A 12,606-nucleotide genomic window follows, 5' to 3' on the forward strand; every position below is an offset into this window, starting at 1 on the left:
TTTCTTGTTTGTGTGTTGAAGGTCTCTGAACTCAGAGCAAGATTTGGACCAAGCTCTGCTCCCACATGTTACCCATACATGTCTCTTCCCAGACCCATGTGGAGGCTCAGAACTACTTTCTTGAAGTAACTCTATGGTCAGCCATCAGAAATGTGCCCTCAAGCATTTTGAGTCATTCTGCCAAATTGTATTTTACAATATTTACATCCATGACTTCTAATATTTCTGCCTGTGTGGATATGATTTCATGAATTTCTTTAGATCACTTATAACAAGGTCAAGACCTAGACCGGCATCTATCCAATATGGCAGCAAGGAATGATATTAAGCTGAATTAAATTCAAGTGTGTTACTTAATTCAAAAACTGAATTGGAATCGAGAATATCAAACATACTGAGAAATGGGATTAAAATTCAAGTGCTTTATTCTCAGTTTTCTTAGGAATTACTGAAGTAGACTTAGGATGTTCCAGAGGACTGGCTGGTGGATGTACCACATTGTTAAGTGTCTCAAGGTTGGCTTGAGGTTGTTATTATTTGTCCACGGCGATAGAAATGTACATCCTGGAAACTGAGATTTCAAGTTTTAGGTTTTTGAAATTTCATTCTACAGGATGGTTCCTTTATTGAACTTAATTTTTTTCTTTTTTTTTTTTTTTAATTTCTTTCTGAAATAAGATCATTCTGAGTCCTAAGAAACTTGTCCCTATAAATAAGTCCTAGTTTGGGGGAGGTTTTTAGGGAAGGTGAATGTACGATTCCTGTGCACTAACTCAGGTCAAGTGAGGACTGTCCAAAGACTGAGACCATCTGAGTGTCAAGCACAGAATTCCATGTGCTGCCAAGAATGCCCCTCAGCAATTTTGAATCTCAATGTGCCAAGTGTATGTGCTGTTCTCCCCAGGAACATGGTAGTGACATTGCACCAATGAGCAATGGGGCCCTTTAAAGAGATATGTGACATTCAGAAGGTGTTGATTTCCCTTTTTGTTTGCTGCTGAATGCCCCAGCCAAATTGTACAACTCTCTGAAAAGAGGTTGTAGTCAGGTGAGGATCGATCTCTTCCTAGAAGTAAGAAGTAGGATGAGAGAAAATGGCCTCAAGTTGCGCCAGGTGAGGTTTAGGCTCACCTAAAGGGTAGTCAAGAGTAGTCAGCACAGGAAGATCCACCCACAGTCCCCAAGTTCCACTCAGTTATGGTTCCGCTCAGGGTCTGCCTGCTTGGTCAAGAGCTGAGATCGGGTTTGCACTCGGGGGTGAGGATGCCGAGAACCTGCTGAGCCTGGCGGTGGGGACAAAGGCTGGGGCTTGAGGGCTGGGAGACGTAGCTGTGGGGGCTGTGACATCACAGAGGCTGGGCCACGATGGGAGCTGTGGCCAGGGGCATCACGAGGCAGCCCCAGCCCCAACACAGTTGGACTAAGAGGACCACTGAGTGCCCATGTAGGGGGAATGCTGGGCTGGATGGGGGTCGGGGCAGATACCTAGGGGCTCTCTAACCCAGAATGAGAGTTAGGACCCCCAGAGCACGGCATAGTTCTCCCTTTGGGGCTAGAAGAAGAGGGCTCAGGGCTCTCAGTGGTGCCAGGTGTCCAGAGAAACTTTCTGGGTGCGACAGGTGCCCCCAGCCCCCTGTTCTCTCCCACCCAGACCTGCTTACCCCCTTTCTTCCCAGTAGGCCATGTCTCCAACACTGGTCCTCATTCTGGCTCTGTTGGCCACCCATCCTGGGTTGAAGCTGGACTACCAGATGGATGCAGACACAGCCAAACAGATGCTGAAACGGGAGAATTACCTACATCAGCAGATGACTCAGCTGCTGCAGGAGATTGAGGAGGGGAGCACAGACATGGTGGAAGACCCGCTCCTTTGTGCCCCGCAGCAGCATTGGCTGTTTTGGAGCCCTGCAGCAGCAGCCCTGGTCCTGCTCACTGGGGGCTGCTGGCTGGCCAGGAGAAGGAAGTGTGCCTCTGCCAGCTGCAGGGAGCAGGAGAGTTCCAGCAGCAAGGACAAAGGTGACAAGAAGGAGAGCTCCAGAAGCAAGGAGGTCAACAAGAAAGTGAGCTCCCACAGTGAGAAAAAGACCAAGGAGCAGGAGAGCTCCATCTGCAAGGAGAAAGGCGATGAGCAGAAGAGCTCCAGAAGCAACAAGGCCAAGGAGCAGGTGAGCTCCAGGTGCAAGGGCAAAGGTGATGAGTGGCAGAGCTCTAGCACCAAGGACAAGGCAAATGAGCAGGAGAAGCTAAAGGGTCCACACAGCAGTGTTAGCTCTTCGGCTGTGCCAGTCCCATCACCAATGGACACATTCAAGGTAAGGCTGAACAGGGCTGTCAGCAACCTGATCTAATTGAGAATGTCCCTGCTCACTGCAGGAAGGCAGGGGGTCAGACTTGATGGCCTTTAAAGGTCCCATTCTAATGCAACTATTCGGTGATTCCATAGCAAAATTTGTCCAGCACAAGTAAACAACTGAAGGAGCTGGTGGGTGACCTCCTTGGCATATGCCGAATGTTTTCCAAGAGGAACTTCATGCCAGAATTGCACCCAGCCACTGGGACCAGCACCTCTGAAGCCTGGAGCATCCATGAGAACAGCATCAACTACCGCCTGCTCGTGATCCTGCGGCCACCCCGCGGGCACTCGTTCAGCCTGGGCCCCACAGAGCAGCTGCCAGCAAGTTGCTCCTGCATTCGTGTGGTGCTGGAGTGCATGTGCTCGAGGGACCAGCTGCTGGGGAAGATGTGGTGCTTTCTCCACCGGTCTGGTGACCATCTGCTGAGTGATCAGGACTCGTACCTCCTGGACACCCTGTGCACAGGTGACTACCTGGATGTGAAGAAAGTTGTCTGCTGGGTCCAAATGTTGGTGACATCAGCCTGGCTGCTTTTGCCTCAGTCACGGCACTGTCAGCTCACCGTGCTGCCCTCCTGCAGGTCCTGCAGGTTCCAGCTGACAGGCACCCCAGGGAGGCAGATCACCATGGAGATGGTGTTTGCAGTGCAGCAGGGCAGCTCAGGTGCCTACGTGAGCCTTGAGTAGGCAGCAGCCAGTGTTGCCAGTAGACGGTGGGGCTGGAGAGCAGCCACCTGTCAGACTCCCAGCAAAGGCCACCCACCAGGACAATTTCCACCTCAGAGCTGTGGACACCCTTCCCTGTCACCCAAGCGAGTGATGACGTGGTTCAAGAGGAGCTCAGCACAATCAGAGCTCGGGTAATCTCTGCCTGCCCAGCTGAACTGCAAAGCATAGACGTGTTGGAGGACAGAAGTATAGAAGAATACAAGCATAGGAGCAGAGAAGAATAGAACTGTGGGACCAAAGGAGAGTAGAAGACTGGAACATAGAAGCGTCAGAGAATAAAAGCGCAGGGGAATAGAATAGGAGAAGTTAGAAGTGTAGAGGTAGAGAAGAATAGAACTGTAGGACCATAGGAACATAGAAAAATAAAAGCATAGAAGCATAGAAGTGTAGAAGAGTAGAAGAGTAGAAGCATAGTACCATAGAGGAGTAGGAGAATAGAAGAGCAGAAGAATAGAACCACAGAACCTTAGAGTTGTTTGGGTTGTAAGAGATCTATAAGATTATTAAAGATATTCCAGGAAGGAAGGAAGGAAGGAAGGAAGGAGGGAAGGAAGGAAGGAAGGAAGAAAGTAAGAAAGATGTAGGAAGATGTCTTCTCCGTTGTTTACCTCTCTGAGAAGAAAAGATATTCCTATTAATAGTTCCCAAAAGCTCACTCAAGAAGAATGGTGTTGACTGCAGTACTGAATCCACAGGCCACACTAGTTTCACAACCAGCAACATGGTTGAATTCTAAGCTAGTACTACAAAGTACACCAAAACAATCTTAGTCCAGACCTCATGGAGGGAGGATAAACATCTGGAAGCAATAGGACAAGAGGAAATGGCCTCAAACTGTGACAGGTAAGGTTTATGTTGTCTATTAGGGAACATTTTTACACCAAAAGGATTGGCACAGGCTTCCCAGGGCAGTTGTGGCGTCACCATCTCTGGAGCAATTGAAAACCCTGGAGATGTGGCACTAAGGGACATGGTTTAGCAGTGGGTTTGGCAGTGTTGGGTTAATGGTTGGACTCAAGGATCTTAGTGAGCTTTTCCAACCCAAATGACTCTATGATTCTGAAGGAGACATGGCTAAAGCTACCTAGACTACAAACATACACCTGCTGTGCTACCTAGAGGAATCAAAAGAGCTCTTCAATGTGTCTTTTAAAAGTGTGTAAGGAAGGGCTTATTCTGGGTTCATGATACTTTTCATTCATGTAATGCTTTAGCACACCTGGTAGGTACTTCCTTTTAAGTGGTGGGGACTTGTCTAATAGCCACTCGTAGGTTGTGAGGATGATGTTGGCTATTTTCAGGGTAGTTTGGAAAAGAGGAGGAATGTGAAGCGGACTGATGCACCACAGGCTGGTGGCAGTCTTGAAGAAAAATGAGTTGAAGAAAGAAGATCAATAGTCCATGTAAAGTAAACATGCTTGCAGTCCAGAAATCAGAAAAATGGAAACAATAAAAATTGGGAAACTTTCCTACTAGGTCTCTACAAGGTTTTTTTAGTTTTAATTTCCCCTAATGTTTCCCTCTCTTTTATCACTCACGTTTCCTGCCTTTTTCTCCCCTCATATTTCTCACCCTTTCTGCCTCATGTCTTTTGCCCTTTTCCCCTCATATGGTGCTAGAGTGCTCGTGCTTGACGGGGCAGCTGCTGGGGAAGACATACTTTCTCCACCGGTCTGGTGACCAGCTGCTGAGTGATCAGGACTCGTACTTCCTGGACACTCTGTGCACAGGCGACTACTTGGAGTGGCAAAAGTCACCCACTGCATTCAAATGTTGGTGGGATCAGTGTGGCTGCTTTTGCCTCAGTCGAAGCACTGCCAGCTCATGGTGCTGCCTTCCTGCTGGTCCTGCAGGTTCCAGCTGACAGGCAGTACTGGAGAAAAATGAGTCAAAGTAACAAGGTCAGTAGTCCAGAGGTTAACACGCTTACAGTCCAGAAATGAGAAATATTGAAACAAGAAGAGGTGTCAATCTTTCCTGCTAAATCTCTACAACACACCAAGCCTGTATACCAAAGGCTTCCAAATTACTCTGAACATAGAAACCTTTGAAAAATCCTTTAGAAACTGACAGAGAGACATTCAAATGACTGAATGCCTTAGGAAGGGATGTCTTAGTTATTTTTTGGCATTGCTGTTCTTGTTCTACATCTCTTGTAGGTGGAGATGTCATCCTAAAAAAGAAGATCCAACTGTTAATTGCAAAATTTATGCTTTTTCCTCTATGTAAAATCTATTCATTACTGTTAAATGAGAAAAGAGTACTTCCTACAATAATTTGTCCTTGTAACTATAAAACTCTGTTCTAAAATAAGAAGGAATTAGACTATTGACTGGGTCTTGAGATGGGTTGCCTCATTTTTTTTTTATGAGCTTGATGCAAACTATTTTTAAACATGTAGATTGGTAGGAAGGGGAAAAAAAAAAAAAAAAACAACAGAAAAGAACCTGTGTCTGTTACTTTAAACATGCTAGAGGGAAAAGAGCACAAGGGAAATCAGAATCCTTTCTTGGGTATAAACATGCTGACATACATCAAATATTCATCAACTAAGTCTTTCTATTGGTGTCCAGGATCCTGTGCTTCAGAGATAAAAAGGAAAGGAAAAAAAAGCAAACACCATAAAGAAAAAGATGTGGAGCAATCTATCCCAAATTAGATGTCAGCCTGACCTCTGACACAGACTGGCTGAAGTCTTGAAGCCCTGAGTAAATTGATGGTTAAAATCTTAAATGGGATATAAAGTAATGAATATAGGTCAAAGGGACACAAAGTAATGACTGTAGGTCAAAACGTTCTGAGATGGCTCCTCAGATACAGAAAGAGAATCCTTTTAGTTTAAATGTTGCCGTACAGCACTGAGCTATGATAAATAGAGGTCAAAGATGTCCATCCATGATTTTTTATATATGCTTCATATGACAGTATAAGAGTCACAGGTAATCTGTCTGGCAGCAATCCATCCATGTTCCTTCTTAGGATGTCTTTAACCAGGCTGTAGCACGTGGACAGCTAACTCAGTGACTACTGTCATTGCAGTTACTGATGCTGCTCAGATGTAGAAAATACACATCTCCATTCTTCATAGCGTCGTAACAGCAGTGGCATCCAGTAATTGAATACAAATAAAGATAACTTATAAAATAGATTATTTACTTGTGAATCCTATGAAGATGTTAGTTTGGGTTTGTTATAAATATAACACTAAAGCTTGCATTTGGGAAATGAACTAACAAAGTCTCTTTCTAGAATCATAGTAAATTAGTGTGGGCACAGTCTCAGTCTCATATGAAAAAAAAGAACCTCCTCTGATTACTAACCATGATAGTATTTTAAAAGGTCAATAAAGTGGAAAACAGAATTCAATTTGATTTATTGGGAGCAAGAATTAACTTATGCAAAAAGTTAAACTGGTAACAGTGAATGTTAAATATGGAGCAATTTTATTTAATTTTCAGCTCAGGTTATAAATCACTCCAAACGTAATGATCATTATATATGATTCCACTTCATTGCTGCATTACTTAAAGTTAAACACTGAGAAACTTTTTTTATGGAATCTGAAAAGACAGAAAAGACAAATTGCTAAGTTCAAACCTTGCTTTCACTGATGAAAAATAGTTAAATGGTGACAGCAACTTATGGTTTCTCAGTGTAGGCTTTTATTAAAGACATACTATTGTGGTTTTTCATCGTTGTGGGAAGTCAGTCAGTTGCACCCTTCACCTGACCAGTTACAGAGTTCGAAATCTTCTCCCTCTGTTTTTACCCACAGGCCTCTGGAAGGAGGCAAGCAAATAATTCCTTTGTCCATGATGGTGGAGGTTTGTGTAGGGTACCCGGAACATGGAGAAAATTGAGGCAAGGATCTTCCAAGGTGGACTGTGAAGTTTTCCTTCTCCAGCAGTCCCTGCTTGTTTTGTGACTTGCATTTACATAAATTAAATAAAAAAATAAAATTATATGGGGTTTTCTTGGAATGCCCTTACTTTATTTCAGAGGATGACTGTGCCTGCTCAGAAGTTTCAATAAACATATATACTATAACTTCCCAGGGAAAGAATTATCCTTTTTTCTCCAATGCCTCCATAATCAAAATATGTTACCTTCTAATCTTGTTCATGGAAGGGTGTTGTGTACAAAAGAACCATAAAATAGAACTAATCTTGTATAGTAAATCAAGTATGAATGATAAAAACTTCAAATATTACTCTTTTTTAGAACTGGTCAACTGTTTGCATTGCTTATGAATGTAATAAAACCTGAATATTTTGACTGATGTCCTTAGGAAATAATGGAGTTTTTTCAGGTTCTAATAACCAAGATATTTACTTTTCCTTGTAAATTTTCCTTCCAGTGGACTGTGTTCAAAACCAGATGTTTTTAGGATCTTTCCAAAATTTGGATATATATAAAATTATTCCATTCTCATGCAGTTTCCTTAGTGATATTGTTTATATTTATGAAATTTTCCAGGTATAAAATTCATTCTATCCATAAAGATGGTACTAGTAATGTCAAGGTCATGGTTCCAATCCCCATATGGACCATTCACTTAGGAGTTGGACTCTATGATTTTTGTGAGTTCTTCCAACTCAGAATATTCTGTGAAAGCTTTAGATTTTTATTATATTTACATCCAAAGCCGAATATTGTCAGGAATTTACAGATAATTTCAGTTGAAAGCAGACTTCTCTCCCCCTACCCATCTCCATGAGTGGAGAGAACATGGGAGAGAAGAAACACTGTGCCATGGTCTTTAGGGGAATAAAGAGTGTTTCACAGTTTGTCAGTGATGATGCTCTTCTCAGCCCTGCAGGTGCTGAGCCTTCTGGGAGATCCCAAGAAACAACCTTGCATCCATGTCTGCCCCTTCCAGCTCTGCAGGTCAGGGTACTCTGCTTCATCAAGCTCCCTAAGGAATCTGGGTCTCGAATTCTGACATAATTTAGGCACTGATCCCTTAGAACCACCTCCTGGCCTCACCAGAGGTTCAAATGTTGGGTATGTTTCAGCTGAAACAGTTTGGAGTGAGCAAACTGAAATTTTCCATAAAGCTTTGGAGTTTTGTGAAAAGACTCACACTAAGTTCATTATATAATAATAGCAAGACTAAAAACAATGGCAATAATAATTTTAGTAATATATTGCTATGTAACCATAATTGTACTACATCACAATAACTATGTATTTACCATAGATGTGTGAGACAATGACCAAGGTAAAGTTATATTTTCAACGCATTTGAGTAGCCCTTGGGGGTTCAGGACATACAGAATTCTTAAAATAAACACTTTTTGATAATTACCACCTGAGAAGTTAGGCAAATGGAATAGAATTTTAGTCTTTGCTTCAACAACTTTTTTTTAATAAAACAGAAAATTAGTAGTAACTTTTGAAAACAAACAATCATTTGTAATTCTTTTTTACAGTAGACTAGACTATCACTGTCTTGCAACTCTTTCTACCAATTTAGAGGTAGTGTTTAATTTGACAAATCTATTTTGAGGTGATAATAGTGAAAGTGGTAAAATTGTTCCCGGTTCTTGTGAGTTTTGGATGCAGGCAGGTTTTTGTGTTGGTTTTTTTTTGTTGTTTTTTTTAATTTTGTTCTGTACTGTTATTGCATTTATTCAGCCCATTAATATCTATCTGGATGACTTTCTTGAGCAAGGAGATTTCTGGGAAGCTTTCAATGATCATTCAGACAAATGGCAGTGTTTAAATACCTATGGAAAATCAAGCTACCAGTAACCTCCAGCACACTCAGGGAGCTTGTCTCTTTTCCTGAAAATGTCACTACCTTTAAACTATTTTTGGATGGGTCAAAGGGTGCAAAGTTAGGGTGAAATGACAAAACCCAGAAAAACTGAGAAGGCCCTAATCATCTTCCACATAGATATTCACTCTCCGTCTAAGGTCCTAATTCAAAATACATCCATAGTCAGAACCCCAATAGTATATACTTAAAAATAATACACTCCATCATGTGTTCAAATGATGTGTCAGTCTCTAAAAATAACTCAGTCTTACTCAGGCTTCTATAACATCCTAGTCAATTTACTGCATTTTGGAAATAAGTGTACTGCCTGATTTGGAAACAAAATAAAATAAAACCAAACAAATCCATTGGAGGTTAATATTTTTCCATAAATAATTGACTATAAATTTGGTAGTGCAAGTTAAAGAAAGGAAGTATATTAAATAAGGATGTTCTCTGCTGCAAAAGAATGTCAGGTAGAGATACTAATTCATCATTTTGCTTTCAGTAGTTAGTTGGATGGAATTATTAAAGTAAATTTTTCTCCATCAGCTCAATGCTGGCAGCAGTCTGAAGGGGTTTCAGGGTTGCAATGAAGCGTTAATTAATCCTGTATGTCTCACTGAGCACCAAAAGGAACAGTCATTTTGACTGATGTAACTGAACAAGGGTGGATATTTTCATCTTTAGGGCTAAGATATTAAGAGATGGAAGAACTGCACAAAGGAACAGCTTGAATAGGAGGTGTGCGCTAATTCCCTTCATTTTGTAGGAGCCTTTGTGGCAAGAAAGATCTGTGTCCTTCTGTCAATGCTTTTCCCAGCCTACAGAGGCTGGTACCCTCCGGACTGATGTGCAGGATGTGGCTCCGCAGCTGGATGTCCTTTAAGGATACTGCCTGGGCCAAATGCAAACTCTTCCTCCTCCAACAGTGAGAGGCTTGTTTTTCACCCAGATTGGGTTTAAGAATTAACACTGAACTGTTCCAAATCAAAAAGACCAAATTCCTTCTAGATGTATCCCCCTCTACCTGGCACACAAAATCTTCAATATTGATGTGACTATTGTAAGGAAGGAAAGAATGTTAAGAGCTGCTGAGGCAGACGTCCCAGGAAAGTGATCTTTGCTCCTCAGACCCTGGGGGAGATTCACAGGGAATTTAAGCCTTTGAATTCCTGTTCTTTTGTTCTGGTACCAAGTCGTGTCTTCAGTAATTGTAGACCTTGATTCAACTTTGTATTGAAGCTTAAAAAATTGAAACCTTTTTTCTCTGGACACATTCTTGGCTTGAACTTAGACACCATATTCTCAAGGATATGATGCCTTTCTAATGGCCTGTCATTGTGAAAGTACACATGCCTGTGTACTCCCTCGCCTTGGGAGAGGGAGAGAGTTGTGTGGCTAAGAGTCATAGAAGAATTTGTCAGGAATCTGTTGGGAGATTGTCCTGAGCCACAAATACAGTTGTTTGCCCAAAAGTACTTCTTTGAGTCTACTCAGAATACTCTTGTCACTCCCAAAGTAACCTGAAATGATCTATGAAATAATTTCTCCTTTGGATCTTCCCTCTAATAGAATTAGTGGTCCATTTTTCTTCTATTGCCACTTCTGTATCAGGCCAGATAGGAAATAAAATACCTGTTACCAAATGCCCTGCTAATGTGCCAGCCACAGCTGCAGCTGGATAAATGCCATTGGATTGAAGAAATTGGAATTTAATGCAATGATGGTTCAAAGGTTTTTGTCTTGGTTTATTTTGGTATTTTGTCTTTGCTTTGTTTTTTCTTTGTTGTTTTGTTTGTTTGAGGTTGGCAAGTCTATCATGTGAGAGAACGTGGACTGTGTTTTGGCACTAGGTGAACAAAATGCATGGTACAAATCCTTTGAACTGGAAAAACTGAAACATGCTTATTAGCTTGTTTTCTTATTTCCTTGTGCCTTCTTCTGTTATTAATTAGCTTGTTTCTGTCTAAAATAGCTTCTAAGGAAACATGTAAATTTTTCATTAGAATTACTCGCACAATATTTCCAAAATTCAGGAGTTCAGATATGATTCAAGATTTGTTTATCTGAGAGGAAAGCTCACTTTGATTAAAGCAGATTTTAAGTAAAACCTGCAAATAGTTCCTAAGCAAATCAAAACCAATTAAGCATGAAATATATTTGATCCTAGGTAATGTAAATAGAAATACCTCGTGATTATTCGTGATAGACATCAAAAAAGAGAAAGGTATTGAAATGCTGCATAGAACTATACTTAATTCAGACAGACCAACCTCATCTACCTAGGCTTGTTCACACCTACAGGCTTTCATAATTCTTGGGTATTTTATGAAATTGGATTATGTAGTTAGACAGTTGATATACCTCCAGGTATGAAATTGCACAGATGAACTTGTGTGCCAGACTATTCATTCTGTTTACTGTGCCTATATAGAAAACAACACAGAAAATGCAGACAAAAATTTTTATTTTAGGTTCCTGACATTACCAACACTGTGCCTGGGGCTCCAGAGCAACGCTCTGAAGCAATTGCTGCTTCACAGATGGGGTCTCACAGTGGGTTCTGGCTGGCCAGCAGCCAGTCAGGGTGTGCTGACTTGGTGTTAGTGGTCATTATTTGGGAAACAGTCTATCTGAGGAGACAGTGTCTGGTGGGGAGCCAGAGATTGGTACGTGGTAAAGTCTGTTGCCTGGGTGAGGAGAAGGATGAGGGGACTGGACTTCCCCTGGGACACAGTGTGGAGAAGAGGACATGTCAGCAGGGCAGAGAGGACACATCTCCTCTGTAACAGCCTGGCCTGGGCTGGTTCCCATCAGATGAGCTGTGGGAACCCCATCATGGGCACGTGGGGGTAGGCCTGGCTGTGACATGGCAGCTTTACCAGCCACCTCCAAAGATCCCTTCTGACATAACTTCATGACTCAATTACTGTCACTGTCTGCCACAGAACACCAGTTTTTATGGGTCAGCACTTCACTGTATATCCAAATAGAACCCTACATAGAGAAGAGAGACTGACATTCTTAGGCACTGAAGCAAAAGATTCATGGGGTCAGGGAGCAATGCATGCCAGCTCCTGAGCAAATGTGTAAGGCAAGGTTATAGCACGGAGATAAAGCCTTTATGGGCTGGAGTTCCAGGGAATCCATATGAAGATCCAGGGCTTTGCTAAAAGAAAGTTGTACTTGGACTCATGGAAGAGACTGAAGAGAGAAGGGCAGTGGCAAGAGAGGAGCACTTGTAGCTTGATATTGTGTTCTTAGTCTTTGCTTTGCATTTCCAAAAGAAACAGTTCAGTTACACTTTAATTACATCAGCTGGACCACCCAACAAAACGCATCACAACCCTGTATGTAAAGAAGTGACCTCATATTCTCCCTTTGTGCTTCACCTTCACATCTATACAGCAAACTTGCAAAATTTTAAAATGAAGTTTAATTATATAAATGAGAATTACTACCAATAGTGGCTGATAATAATATTTTGAGATATTTCAATTAGTTCATTAGTTTTTTCTTTGCCAAATAATTGGTAGGAAACACTGGCATTTAACTGATTATGATAATTTTTCTCTATTTTTAATTCTGTTTTGATAAACAGTTCTTCAAGGGGCAATGCAGCCTGGGGAGTGTCTTTGAGATAATTATTTGAACAGAAATGACAGTCACCAGAAATGGCATAGATCTCTCTGCCTTATGCCCTGTCAGAATTGATGAACCCTGTGGAGTGTGGCTCTGAGAAGACTCAACATCCTTTTGT

At 41.8% G+C, this 12,606-nt stretch overlaps 2 protein-coding genes across 2 annotated transcripts; both read left to right on the plus strand.

Annotated features, from left to right (window-relative positions):
• Positions 1-1,371: 1,371 nt before the first annotated feature.
• Positions 1,372-2,348, plus strand: LOC108639693. Its single transcript, XM_018072791.1, has 2 exons — positions 1,372-1,444; positions 1,680-2,348. The coding sequence occupies exon 2, from the start codon at positions 1,683-1,685 to the stop codon at positions 2,346-2,348; it is 666 nt and encodes a 221-aa protein (XP_017928280.1). The 5' UTR covers positions 1,372-1,444; positions 1,680-1,682.
• Positions 2,349-2,440: 92 nt separating this feature from the next.
• Positions 2,441-3,040, plus strand: LOC108639694 (inositol 1,4,5-trisphosphate receptor-interacting protein-like 1). The gene has a single exon (XM_018072792.1). The coding sequence runs from the start codon at positions 2,510-2,512 to the stop codon at positions 3,038-3,040; it is 531 nt and encodes a 176-aa protein (XP_017928281.1). The 5' UTR covers positions 2,441-2,509.
• Positions 3,041-12,606: the final 9,566 nt, after the last annotated feature.

This window comes from Manacus vitellinus, unplaced genomic scaffold (assembly GCF_001715985.3).
Source record: "Manacus vitellinus isolate BGI_N305 unplaced genomic scaffold, ASM171598v3 scaffold_23_pilon, whole genome shotgun sequence".
Lineage (NCBI taxonomy): Eukaryota > Metazoa > Chordata > Aves > Passeriformes > Pipridae > Manacus > Manacus vitellinus.